The sequence below is a fragment of the Cebus imitator genome, unplaced genomic scaffold (assembly GCF_001604975.1).
Source record: "Cebus imitator isolate Cc_AM_T3 unplaced genomic scaffold, Cebus_imitator-1.0 Scaffold99, whole genome shotgun sequence".
NCBI classification, from domain to species: domain Eukaryota; kingdom Metazoa; phylum Chordata; class Mammalia; order Primates; family Cebidae; genus Cebus; species Cebus imitator.
In genome coordinates, this window is record NW_016107414.1 from 6,207,174 (window position 1) to 6,220,826 (window position 13,653).

Below are 13,653 nucleotides of genomic sequence, written 5' to 3' on the forward strand. Positions count from 1 at the left end.
AGGAAATTAAATTAGGCAATGTCTCTTTACCAACGTCTCCTAAAAGATTTTCCAGAGGATGTTAATAATTATTATTGTCAAATGAGGGCACTGTGGGTCACCTGTTTAGTCACTGATTCAACAAATCTATACTGAACTCCAATTATATGCCAAGCACCATGTACGGGGCTGACAGGCTGGTGGCAAACAGTGTAGACTTGTCCTTATCTTTAAGGATGTACAGTCTAGGCCAGGCGTGGTGGCTCATGCCTGTAATCCCAGGACTCTGGGAAGCTGAGGAGGGCAGATCTCTTAAGGCCAGGAGTTTGAGACCAGCCTGACCAACATGAAGAAACCCCATCTCTACAAAAAATACAAAAAATTAGCTGGGTGTGGTGGCGCACGAGATCACTTAGGGATCTCTTTGTATAATCATGCCTTGTGATTAAGATCAACGGAAAACTACATTGACCTTAACCTCTGGGAGGCAGAGGCTGCAGTGAGATTGTGCCACTGCATTCTAGCTTGGGTGACAGAGTGAGACAAGTGAGACCCTGTCTCTGGAAAAAAAATGTACAGTCTAGAGAGAGAGAGAAATTAGGTATTACATATTAAATATTTTAGTAAATACTTTAATAAGGGAAGTACAGAGTATAGACATAGGCAGAAAATATAACTCAGAAATAGGAGGTTAAAGATGACTTCCAAGAGGACATGACAACTAATTTCAAACTAAAAGATATTACCCAAGAGTTAATTATTTGGGAAGGGAGGGGAGGTGGGGAACAAGGCTCCAAGGCAAGGTTAGAAAGATGAGTGCTACTAGGGTCACCGAGAGCATGGTCTACAGGAAGGACTGAAAGAGGCTAAGCCTAGGGGCTGAGCATGGGGGAGAGGAGGAAGGAATTAGGGTACCAGTAAAGGATGGGTCATGAGCAGTAAGGATACGAGTCATTCAGAACCTTGCATGTTCTAAAAAGGGTGGACTTGAGCATAACAACAGTGGGGTGGGGGGGGGTCATATATTAGAAGTTTTTAAGCCCAGAAATGCAGCTAGAGTTAGGGTGTGGAGAATGGACTGGAGACAGCCTGAGGACTAGGGGCACAGAGGCCAGTTAGAGGCTATTTCAGTGATTCAGAAGAGGTGTGATGATGGTATTTGTGCTGGGGAAATGAAAACTGACAAACAGAGAAGGAGAAAAATTTGAAGACATCTAGAAGAAGAATTTGACAGAACTTGGTGACTGATAAGGGAGAAAAAATGATTCATGGTTTTGGTGACCACATATGGCAGTACTTTTCATTGACAGGCTAGGGAGAGGAATGGGAATGGAAATGAGGACAGTCTGAGATGGCTCATTTGAAGTGTCTGTGTAGCACCTACTAGATTGCTGTTCCGGAGAAACAGATATGGGAACCATTAGTATATAAGAAGGTTAGAGCTGGGAAAGCAGGGAAGACCATCCAAGGACAGTTTGTGGGATGAACACTGAAAAGAGGGAGCCCTAAGGAAAACCAACAATTACTGAGAGAATGAGAAAGATCAGGTCCTAAAGCATCCACATCACACCCAAGGAGACCAGGGGAGCATGGTGTCAAGGAAGCCAGGCAAGAAAGGTCAAAGGGAGATGTTCAACAGTGTCAAATACAAAGAGGTTCAGTTAGATAAGGACTGAAAAATGTCCATTACATTTAACACAAGGAAGACCACTGAGAACTTTGGCAAGAGTAGCTTCGGTGGAGCAGTAGAGGTGGAAGCCAGGCTGCAATGGGTTGAGGAGTGAATGGGAGGTGGGGAAGTGGAAACCAGAGAGTAAGCAACAGTGATTCTTACCCTGTGAGGATGAGGATGGAAAAGCCTGCGCACAATAAACGTTGTTGCTATAATACAAAACAAAATCGTTGCAACTATTTCTTTCCACCAGTGTAAGAGGAGAACAGGATCCTTTTTGCGGATATTCTTGTTGTAATTTGGGTTGTCGAAGAACCTGACTGTGATCTGTGTGCTTCGTTTGTTCCTTTCCCTCTTGTAGTATGGTAGATAATAACCATTATCTTCAAATAGAAACATAAAAGGGGTTTTTTTTTAAGGTAATACAAAATAGGCCCATCTTTATTAACATGTATCTATTTTCCTATGAGTGATCACACTAATTCCTTTTAAGTTTCATCTTAAACACATTTTAAATATCTTACTTTGTCTATTTTTTCTCCCGTAAACATAGATATTTTCCTTTATCCTATAAGCATATTAAATTTTCTTTGTATTAAGTAGTAAGACTCTTAAGGGCTACTCCATTCATAACCTCATTAATAATTCAGTTCTTTAAATACAAGAATTTATACTCAACCTTCTTTCAAGATATTTTTAGCTTTCCTTTTGCTTGGTTATGAATAAGATACCAAATTTTACCACCAATTATTCTTTACAAAATGAAAGGAAAACATCCATGCTGTTTGGTTTAGTTTGGGCTATCAAAATGAGTTTGTCTCAAAAAAACAGCCTCTCTTTTCTTGTTTTCTATTTTGTATTATGTGGTCAGGTTACACAATTCTCTTTTACCTTGTCTTTTTTTTCTGAGACACGGTCTTGCTCTGTTGCCCAGGCTGGGATGCAGTGATCTTGCCTCACTGTAACCTCTGCCTTCTGGGCTTAGGTGATCCTCCTGCCTCAGCCTCCTTGAGTAGCTGGGACTAGAGGTGTGCACCACAATGCCTGGCTAATTTTTTTATTTTTAGTAGAGACAGGGTTTCACAATGTTGGCCAGGCTGTTCTTGAACTACTGACCTCAAGTGATCTGCTCATCTTGGCCCCCCAAAGTGTTGGGATTACAGGCGTCAGCCACCGTGCCTGGCCTACCTTGTCTTTTGATCAATATCAAGATAAAGGCTGCTGTTTCTAGTTCAGAGCTGTTTTTTTTTTTTTTTTTTTTAAATCGATTTAGCCAGGCGTGGTGGCTCAAGCCTGTAATCCCAGCACTTTGGGAGGCCGAGGCAGGTGGATCACGAGGTCAAGAGATCGAGACCATCCTGGTCAACATGGTGAAACCCCGTCTCTACTAAAAATACAAAACATTAGCTGGGCATGGTGGCGCGTGCCTGTAGGAGGTTGGGGCAGGAGAATTGCCTGAACCCAGGAGGCGGAGGTTGTGATGAGCTGAGATCCCGCCATTGCACTCCAGCCTAGGTAACAAGAGTGAAACTCCGTCTCAAAAAAAAAAAAATTGATTTAACTTACATAATAACTTTCCAGTGCTAGCATCTAGGGTAACTGATGAGTTCATGTGTTTACCTGATGCAGATTTGATGACTTCTTAATTGCACAACAGTTTAAAAGACTTTCATATCTCAACATATCCTAACTTTAAAAAACTGCTGCTTACTACGTAGAAATGTATTTCATGCCAAATTTCACCTATTCTTGATTTGCACTAATTTCTCTTGTCTGAGAAAGAAATTAAAATAACCTCATTGTGCATCATTTTCATGTAGTTTTATGAAAAACACATTTTCTTCATTATACAGGTTACCATACAGCCTACATAATATAGGCTGATAAATAAAAGCTAATAACCAGAACTAATGTTTACTGACACTATGTGCCACACATGATGTTAACTGAGACTTTGCATGCATTATCTCATTTAGGCCTCACAACAACTCAATACATAGATAATAGGATTATTATCATAACTTTACAGATACAGAAATTGAGACACAGGGGTGCTAGATGTGCCCAACCTAGCATGTGGCAAAAATGGGACATTCAACCCTGGCAACCTAACTTTCTAACTTGTATGGTTAGTAATCATTCATGAAATGGTCTCTCAAGATATTTTATTTCCTATACTCTAATCAACTTTTCTTCATTTGAATTCTATAAATTAATTTTAAATTAAAAAATAAAATAAATAAAACAATATTTTCACTTACCATATGGATACTGCAAGATTGAAAGTGCACCATTACTGTACTCTTCATGAGAAAACTTATCATTACTAAGACATTTGTCAAATTCATCAGATCCTACCAAGACAGGAGTTCTGGAAGGAGAATCTAAAAGAAAATTATTATTTTCTTAATAATAACATTTCTTAAGTCTTAACTGTTATTACTTTAATAAAAATGCATAGGTTCAGTAATTGAATAAACTGATGTTTGACCATAATTCAGTTCAAACATATAAGTTAAACAAATGGCCCAGGGCTTTTGTCTTTGAAAAGCACATAGTCTTACAGAGAATGTGAGTCATTTAAACAATTAAAATATAATATGACATGTGTAGTAAAAAACACATACAAGGTATAGAAAGATAATGAAAGAAGTAGGTGTCCAGTATTTGATTTCAATTCATTCATGTCTCAAAGAATATGATGTGTTAACCAGATAATTCTTACCTAAATAGTCTTAACATAAATATGTTAAGAGCTAAATGTTAGTTAGGCATAGTCAGCGAACAATTAAGAGTTTTTCTAAGTTTCTAAAAATGTTAACGAAATAGAGAAATATTTTATTAACATTTTTATAGAAGCAACTGCTGCTTCTTAGAAATAATGCTCTAAATGATAATAAAAATTCACTATTAACATGTGAAATACCATCATGGTTTATCAATAAAATATAAAGTATACAGCAGCTCTTATCTCTGCAATACTCAAAACTCGGGCAAAGATAGTCAGGATTAAGTCTCTGAACACTAACAATATTTATAAAAGCTTACAATTCACTTACGAATTAAGGGTTTCCATTTGATTGTTGGCAAAGGAATAATTGCATTTTCATTACTGACAGATTCCAAAGCCTTGGGACTTGTAGGAAACTTTTCTGAAATTCTGACTGATGACTGCAGATACAGCTGGCCCCTATACATTCCTGAATCAACCAGAACATTGTCAATTATGCACTGTTTTTAAAAAAAAGGTTTTTTTATTAAATAAAATTACTTTAATTCCAGTTATTTCTACATATACTCAAAACTCCCATCAAAGAAGAAACATGCTTGAAGCATTCAAAAATAAACTCAATGGTTATTCATCAAAAACAGGGACAGAAAGTTACACACAAGGTCCATATGATGTTTCTCACTGAATAACAGCACATTTTCAGTAATACAGGAAAACGGTTCCAGTAGAAAAATTCAAAGATAGGAAGTCATTGTACTCTCATGAAACAAATAGCTTAGACTAAGTAACTTTCTCCTTAAGAAAGTTTACCCAAACACCTATAATTCTAGAAATATGGCTAACAATTCAGTCAAATACTATCATAACATACACGACATGTTATTCCTTCAAATTCTTGCTTTTCATTCAGACTGACAGGTGGGTGGCACACTGAGAGAACTTATAGAATTTTATGAGTACTTGATGATCCAAACTAGTTCAAATGATTCAAGAGTTTTCAAAAATTTATTATATTAAAGGCTTTCAACTGTCCAGAAGCACACCAAAATTTTATTTTTTAGATCAGTTGTACAGATGCATTGATAAAAAAGAAATAAACATAATCTTAAAGAGGGGAGCAGCACAAACTGATATGGATGCAAATACATATATAGAAAATTGTAGACTTTGAGGATATATAGCTAACCACATAAATGTACTTTATATGAAATTACATATAATTATATATGTAATTATATATAATTATATATGTAGAAATAGATAAGAGTGTTGCCCTATCATCCAGGTAGGAGTGCAGTGGCATGATTATAGTTTGGGGTAGCCTTTAACTCCTGGGGTCAAACGATACTCCCACCTCAACCTCCCAAGTAGCTAGGATTACAGAGGCGTGCCACCATGCCCAGCTAATGAGTAATTTTAAAACATATTATATAATAAGAATATTTCTAAGCCTTTCTAATATAGGTTTCAGAGAAAAAGAATGTGCGACAGTAATTTAAAATTTCAGAATTGGGCTAGGTGCAGTGGCTTACACCTGTAATCCCAACACTTTGGGAGGCCAAGGCAGGCAGATCACCTAAAGTCAGGAGTTCAAGACTAGACTGGCCAATGTGATAAAACCCCATCTCTACTAAAAATACAAAAATTAGGCAGGCATGGTGGTGGGTGCCTGTAATCCCAGCTACTCAGGAGGCTGAGGCAGAAGAATTGCTTGAACCTGTGAGGCAGAGGTTGCAATGAGCTGATATCACACCATTGTACTCTAGCCTGGGTGACAATAGCAAAACTCCATCTCCGTTAAGAAAAAAAATTTCATAATTGGACAAATGGGAAAGTAGCAGGAATGGAAATCAATGTATAAATCTTAAGGGCAATCTAAATCGGAGATGATATTAGGATTTAAACTACTACAGGCAGTCCTGAAGTAGGAAGGAACAATGTAAGAAGACAATCTAGATGCCAATATGTACTACCATTAGATGAGATACATTTACTCACCCAAGTAAACACTGTTTTCTGTGGCTCCTCTGGCAGCTTCTACAATGTCTTCTTCATCTTCTAAAACGTTATCATTAGATGTATAACTTGTATCGTCAAAAAGACTGATGGGAATGACTTTCCCATCCTTAACTAACCAGGCAGATGCAATTGGAGTACAAAACTAAACAAAAAGGGAAAAAAGATCTTAAATAATTTAACCAGTAGTTATGTAGTTCCAACCCATAAAAGACCATTTAAAAATCACACATTTCAAAAATCAGCACAGAGAACAAGCTGAGAGCCCCAAGTGGCAGTAATTTCCTTCCGCTCAGTAAGTTTGGTCAAACTGGGAGAGGAAGAAACATATTTATAAAACTTCAGGGGTGTTAGGTACCTGGTACTCCCATTTCGGATGTCCTCCCTTCTTACTGAATGCCACAACTTTCCAGTCAGCAACTGAAACTTTTATCACTATGTCCATTATGGCAGCTTCCTGTTCTTCCACATCTGAAATAATTTTAGACTCTTCTCTGTTCCCATTGGGTTTAAAGGTGCTTTCAATAAATCCAGCTCTAGTTTCCATGTCTGGAATATACCGAAGTTCAAAGTGTCCAACACTGAAATTCCACCTTAAATTTACAAAGATGTGTTTTAGAAATTTACATTTAAATAAACGGACAAAATAACATAGAAGTCTTTTAGATTGAAGAAGCAAATACTAAAATTATGTGATGAGGAAAAGAACAACGCAACATAACCTTCTGGAAAGGAGTGCTCTGCTGATTTATGCCACAAGAGGGCCCACAAGAACTCTGTCCTGACCCTTCAGACACAATGGTTCTGAGGGCTGTGGACTGACTGATGTGTCCCTTACAATAGCTAAGGGATAGATTTTCTCTCAAAAAGGTACAAATGTTTCACTTCTACATCAGAGTGATTTTCCCAAAACACATCAATCAATGTCACCTTTCCTAAGTAAGTTTCAGCAGCCTTATCCATGAAGTGGCAATAATAACATTTCCTCTATAATTAGCAAATAGAAAAATCACTCAATTATTGAGAGTATAGCGTCTTATCACTTAGATATAAAATGGCATAGTTAAGAATTCTGACATTTATTGAAATAATTATATTTTAATGAATCATGGATCTTAGGATCCCAGATCCTTCCTATTCTAGTAACTCAAAATTCTGTTAAGTTGGACATCTGCTGCTATGGTGGCTAAGCTCCCAGTGAGCACTCTAACACTTAAAAAAACAAAATCCAGCCAGGATAAAGAAGGTTAAGTTGTCTGCAAATGCAAAGCCCTATTCATAGTCCAAAGCAAAAAGAATAAATGCATTCTTAACTGAGTTTGAGAGAACAGTTTTCAGGAAAGGAAACTGAATTACACTGCATCAGGTCAGACAAAACTTGAAAGTCTGGTTCAGCTTCAAAAAATAAAGATGGAATCTAAAGTTATTTTTATACATAGGTCATTCAAAACTTAAATATTAGGTTTAAAAAAATCAAGCATGTGATATAAGATCAGCATATCTAATCTAGGTATCACATTTTAAAATCACATATTTAAATATAAAAATTACATAAGGGGCTCATTATTTAAAGAAAGAAACAGAAAGGTATTAGGCTAAATGTTTTAATACTTCAAGAAAATTGAGTAAAATGATTATTATTTTAAAATTGGGATAATCAGACAAACTATGAAACTACCTATGAGACATAATTAGAGAGTCAAATAGGTTCAAGCTCAAAGAAACACATTAATTTTGTCTTAACATCTTTCTGTATTCAAATAACTTCGAGTGATGAGGTTGCCATAAAAATACCATTTACTTGAGACTAAACTAATAGTCATCACATGGGAACCCCTGTGGTTACCACATTCTGAAGCATATGGTGAGAAGTTCAGTTTAGAATCTGTTAATAACCATGAAACCATTTTTATTTTAGGGACCACATAAGATCACCTGAGGTCGGGAGTTCGACAGCAGTCTGGCCAACATGGTGAAACTCCATCTCTACTAAAAATACAAAAATTAGCCAGGTATGGTGGCACGCACCTATAATCCCAGCTACTCGGGAGGCTGAGGCAGGAGAATCACTTGAACCTCAGAGGCGGAGGCTGCAGTGAGCCAATATTGTGCCAGTGTACTCTAGCCTGGACAACAGAGCGAGACTTCATCTCAAAAAAAAAAAAAAAGTTTTTAAGGCAACAAAATAGTTCAAAAAATCTCCACAAACAGAAATCTAATAAATTTTGGTATTAGATGTATTTCTAAATAATACCAACAGCAATACTATCTGAATACATACTTCTCATTGCCACTGCGAGGTCCAACAGCTCTAACAGTTTTTTGGGTGCGCTGTAGAAGCAGGATGTCTTCCTCTTGTTCCATTTCATCACCATCCCATTGGCGACAACCCAGAGCTGAACAGATATACCTCACCTGAAAAGACAAAATTAGATACAAAATTAGTAAAAGAATACAACTCATAAGAGATCAGAAATATTAAAATAATCTCTGTAATTTTTAAAAAGTGAAAGGAAACTAAGGAAATGTGCATGAAGTACTCAAGTAATAAGAAGCATCAGTTTGACACTAACTCCTAAAATGAGTTATTTAGAACCATGACAGTACCAATGAATATTTATTTCAGGGAATGATTTTAAGGATTTACATAATTTTAGCCTTGCTTTGGGGATTTCCATGGAATATACAAGAAGAAATGGATAGGCACTTGTGATAGCTTTGTAACAATACCATTAATAAAATTTCAGGTGAGTTAAAAAAAAAATCAACCTTAGAGTTTCTGTATAACAGAAGTATTTGGTTTTTAAAAATTTGAAACTTTTGATAGCTTTTTGTATGCAAAAGTAACTCCCTCAAACTTTCACTAAAAGAAAAAAGGAAGACTTAATATGATCTAAACTAAAATCCTCATGAAAAGAAGCATACCTTCTATAATATCAGAATTATGTAGCAGCATATCAAATCAGAAAACCAGGTGATTGGGTTCAATCACCTGTTTGTTTACAGACAAGACTACTGAAGTAAACAGAGATTGAAGTGCTTGCTCAAAAAATGGCCAGATAGGATGGCATGGCCTCCTTAATACAATGCAGATGCACATGAGTGGAGAAGGCAGAAAAGCATTTGCAAGAGCGAGAAAGTGCTATGGGCCTAACACTTAAATAACGAATTTTTACAGTTGAAAAAAATCAAGAGTAAAAAGATCATGTTTCTATTCTTCCTGATTTTAGTCCAAGGAAGAATATAATGTATATAAAATGTTTACATGTCAAGGTGTTAAAGGGTTACAAAGATTTTTATTTTTTACCTTTTAAGAAAGGATGTTTTTATTTATTTATTTTTGTTATTTTTTTAAAGTGGAGTCTCAGTCTGTTGCACAAATTGGAGTGCAGTGGTATGATCTCAGCTCACTGCAACCTCCACCTCCCGGTTCAAGTGATTCTCATATCTCAGCCTCCTGAGTAGCTGGGACTACAGGCATGCATGTGCCACCATCCCCAGCTAATTTTTTTATTTTTAGTAGAGATGGGGTTTTACCATGTTGGCCAGGCTGGTCTTGAACTCCTGGCCTCAAGTGATTCAACCACCTTGGCCTCCCAAAGTGCTAGAATTACAAGCTTGAGCCACCTGCCTGGCTGAAAGGATGTTTTTAATTAGTTACTCTTAATAATGGATTTATAAGACCTAATCTTAGAAGCAGATTATGTTATAATTATATCTCAAGAGCTAATGTTGGAGAAAGTCTAGGTTATTAACAGCATGACTTTGTTGTCAGATAGATCTTGGAAGTCTCTGAACCTTTAAAGTCTCAGTTTCTTCATCTATAAAATGAGTGCAAACTTTCCTTTTGGATCAGCTTATTATAGGATCAAACTATATAAATGAGTAGTAGCAATTATTCTTATCATTAGGATTATTATTAATCTTTAGAAGGTTCTTCATCTGTCAAAATGAAGAGCCAAAAAAAAAAAAAAAAGTTATCCTTAGGAAGACTGTAAGATTGCAAAATAATGTATAAAAAAAAGCACCTGAGGCTGGACACAGTGGCTCATGCCTGTAAACCTGGCACTTTGGGAGGCCGAGGTGGAGTTAGAGACCAGCCTGGCCAACATGGTAAAACCCTGACTCTACTAAAAATACAAAAATTAGCCAGGCATGGTGGAGCGTGCCTGTAATCCCAGCTACTCAGGAGGGTGAGGCACGAATCACTTGAACCCACTTGAATCTGAGGGGGCATGGAATAGAGCTGAGATCAGCCTGGGCAACACAGTGACACTGTCTCTCTCACACACACACACACACACAAAAAGCACCTGAGACACAGTAGACCATATTTATTAATTCTCTCCCTCCTGCTATTCCTGGCTCTGCCATTTATTGTTACTAGTTTCCCCTTCCTACATCACAGTTCTCTTATTAAAATAAATGACAACATCAGGGGAAAATTACAATAAACCCCAACTAGTAATAAGTATAGTTTAATAAATTATTTTTTCTATCTTAATTTATTCTGATTTCCCCAAAGTAAATTCAGCATTTTCACTTACCTTTCCACTATAGGCACTGAGTCCATACGTAGTAAGAGATTTTCCTCCAACCAAAACAACATCATCTCCAAATTTATAAGAAGATTCAAGAAGTGATTCAACTGTGAAAGGAACTGTTTCCATACTCTCACGGTCTCGGTCCCACTGGAAGAGGTCTCCATCCAGGGAAGGAATGATCATCTTATTCCCAAATACCTAAAACAGAAGCAACTTTTTAAAGGGCTATAAGTTTAATTATTTTTTTCTTATTTCTCCCAGAAAAATAAAAGGGTCATATGGTTTAAAGAATAGTAATTAAGAGCTGGAGCCTTGAGCCTGATGTACTCCAGCCTCCTTCTGAGTAGCACATGACACAGCACAGTACATCAACCAAAAGCAATTTAAAAGAGCTGCCAACCACTCCCAGGCCCTACACACAGTATTCCAGTAAAGTTTTTCTCAAACTCAGTTTACCATGGGCCAAGAGGGTCCCATAATGGTAGGTAAGCTACCAGAAGAGAGTTTTATGATCAAGTGAGTTCAAGAAGAGGTTACTATAGGAGCTCTTATAGCCATTAACATGTTAACATGTAATATGATTTTCTAGTAAATAGACAATATGTGCAGTATTCTTCTAGGGCTATTTTTATCAAGGCCGATTACTGTCATAGACTCAGCTCCAAGGAACACAGGTTTCGAGATATTGCCTCAAGCAGTATCCCATCACTTCTTCTATTTGCTTTCTCAAATCTGCAATGAGCTAGAAGCCTGGTAACCAAGCTTACTGGTTTTGTGTTCTCAGTTGCCCTTCCTTCTTTTAACAATGCTTATTAAGGGCCTACCTATGGCTGGCACATTCTGATGGTTGGGATAGATCAGTGAGCAAAATAAACAAACCACTGCCTTTGTGAAGCTTAAACTCTGGTGTCACAAGACAAACAACTTAGTAAATAAGTAACATTATATGGTATGTTAGGTGCTAAATGCCATTTAAAAAATGGAACAAGATAAAGGAAGAATGGTAAATATGCATGGGGTGGAGTGGGGATTATCAATAAAGAACTCAGGGTAGACCTCACTGAGAAAGTAACATTTAGGCAAAGTCTTAAACATGAGAAAGTTAACTAGGCCAGGCCAGGCTTTGCAAAGGCTCTTAGATGAAGTAACCCATCACGTTTGAAAAACCACAAGGAAAGTGAACAGGCTGAGAGGCAAGGGTGGAGGTAGAGAAAGCAGGCGGAAGATAAGAGATTAGTTGATAGGCAGTTGAGCTGTTTAAGGTGGTCAGGTTTGGGATATAATCAAAAGTAAAGCCAACAGGATTTCATAGTGGATTCTCTTTATGGCATGAGCAAAATAATGGAGTCCAGGATAATTCCAAGCTTTCTGGCCAAGAATATCTTATCTCTTCAGTAAGAGTTTCAGTACATGTCTTTGTGACATTGACCTTTGCATTTAAAAAATGTATAAGTTGATCTACATCAATTAATGACACAACTATTTTCCTGATTATCCAGGCTCAAAACTTTAGGAAGCCGGAATACAAAAGAAGTATGAGTTAACAAAATTTCTCTCCATAGTTTTTTGTTCTTTAAGCAGCAGAAGCCTTTCTTTAAAGTGATACTTACTTGAAACCTTGCATCCAGTAACTGAGAGTTCTCATTTGGTGTTCAACTCACACATCTACATTGCCCCCAAACCTGGGGTTTTGGAGGACAGAGTAAAACACCACTATTCCAATTCATTTCTTTCTTTCATTTTCCAGGTCAAATCCTTATTAGCTTCTGCCTGAGCTACTATAATAGCCTCTTTACAGTTCTTAAGTGGACATTTCCTTAGTCTTCTATGTATCTTCCAGATTAATCTCTTTGAGTCTCAGTTAAGCTTGTTATGACACTATTAAAAAATCTTCAACAGCTATTATCTTCTTAATAAAGACACCAAATCCTAAAGATCCAAAATCCTTTAGAGGACATTCAAGACCTCTAAATCTGACCTTAAACAAACCTTTCATGCCTATCTTTTACTTCTCTCCAAAGTAATCAGGCATTACTTTGAAATGCCTGATTAGAAATCAGGGGTAGAAATCAGGCATTTATTTAAACACATATTTAATTTTACTGATGTTGTTCAGTTAGGTCATTGTCAATGTCATTTCTTCTCTCTGGAACATCCGTCTATACCAACTCTGTTCACAGAAATCCTATCTGGCTTTCAACCTAGCATCATATATATTTTTGCTTTGAAATCTAAGAAAATTTTGGCAATGTAAGTTTGCTGATAAAAATCTTCCCATTCCTTAAGTTTGCTTTTTGTTGTAACTATAATCTGAGATGCCATGATATGCTAACAAATTGTTCACTGTACCTCCAAGAAACACATATCAGGTCTGCTAATCTTTATACATTTATATTTATACAGTAGCTGTAAAAGTAGTGCACTCATACTGGTGCCCAAATTTTGTTATCTAATTCCATTCTCCACCAAAAGCAACCAGGGCTCCTCAAAGAAATGGTGGATTCCAGGGCTAGGGCAGGGTAGATGCAAGATGAGACTTTACCATCTTATTCTTTTTTTATTTATTTATTTATTTTTTTTGAGACGGAGTTTCACTCATGTTACCCAGGCTGGAGTGCAATGGCGCGATCTCGGCTCACTGCAACCTCCGCCTCTTGGGTTCAGGCAATTCTCCTGCCTCAGCCTCCTGAGTAGCTGGGATTACAGGCATG

General features: G+C 37.0%; 1 protein-coding gene across 2 annotated transcripts in view; it reads right to left on the reverse strand.

Moving 5' to 3' along the window:
- The window catches only part of EIF2AK3 (eukaryotic translation initiation factor 2 alpha kinase 3), a 75,603-nt gene that overhangs the window by 31,400 nt on the left and 30,550 nt on the right, over positions 1-13,653 (reverse strand). For both annotated transcript variants that reach the window (XM_017536673.1, XM_037741380.1), the window contains 7 exons: positions 10,946-11,140; positions 8,680-8,813; positions 6,757-6,991; positions 6,381-6,543; positions 4,711-4,851; positions 3,913-4,035; positions 1,814-2,034 (listed from right to left, as the gene is read on the reverse strand). In XM_017536673.1, the coding sequence (XP_017392162.1) occupies positions 1,814-2,034; positions 3,913-4,035; positions 4,711-4,851; positions 6,381-6,543; positions 6,757-6,991; positions 8,680-8,813; positions 10,946-11,140 (1,212 nt within the window). The remainder of the gene's footprint in view (positions 1-1,813; positions 2,035-3,912; positions 4,036-4,710; positions 4,852-6,380; positions 6,544-6,756; positions 6,992-8,679; positions 8,814-10,945; positions 11,141-13,653) is intronic.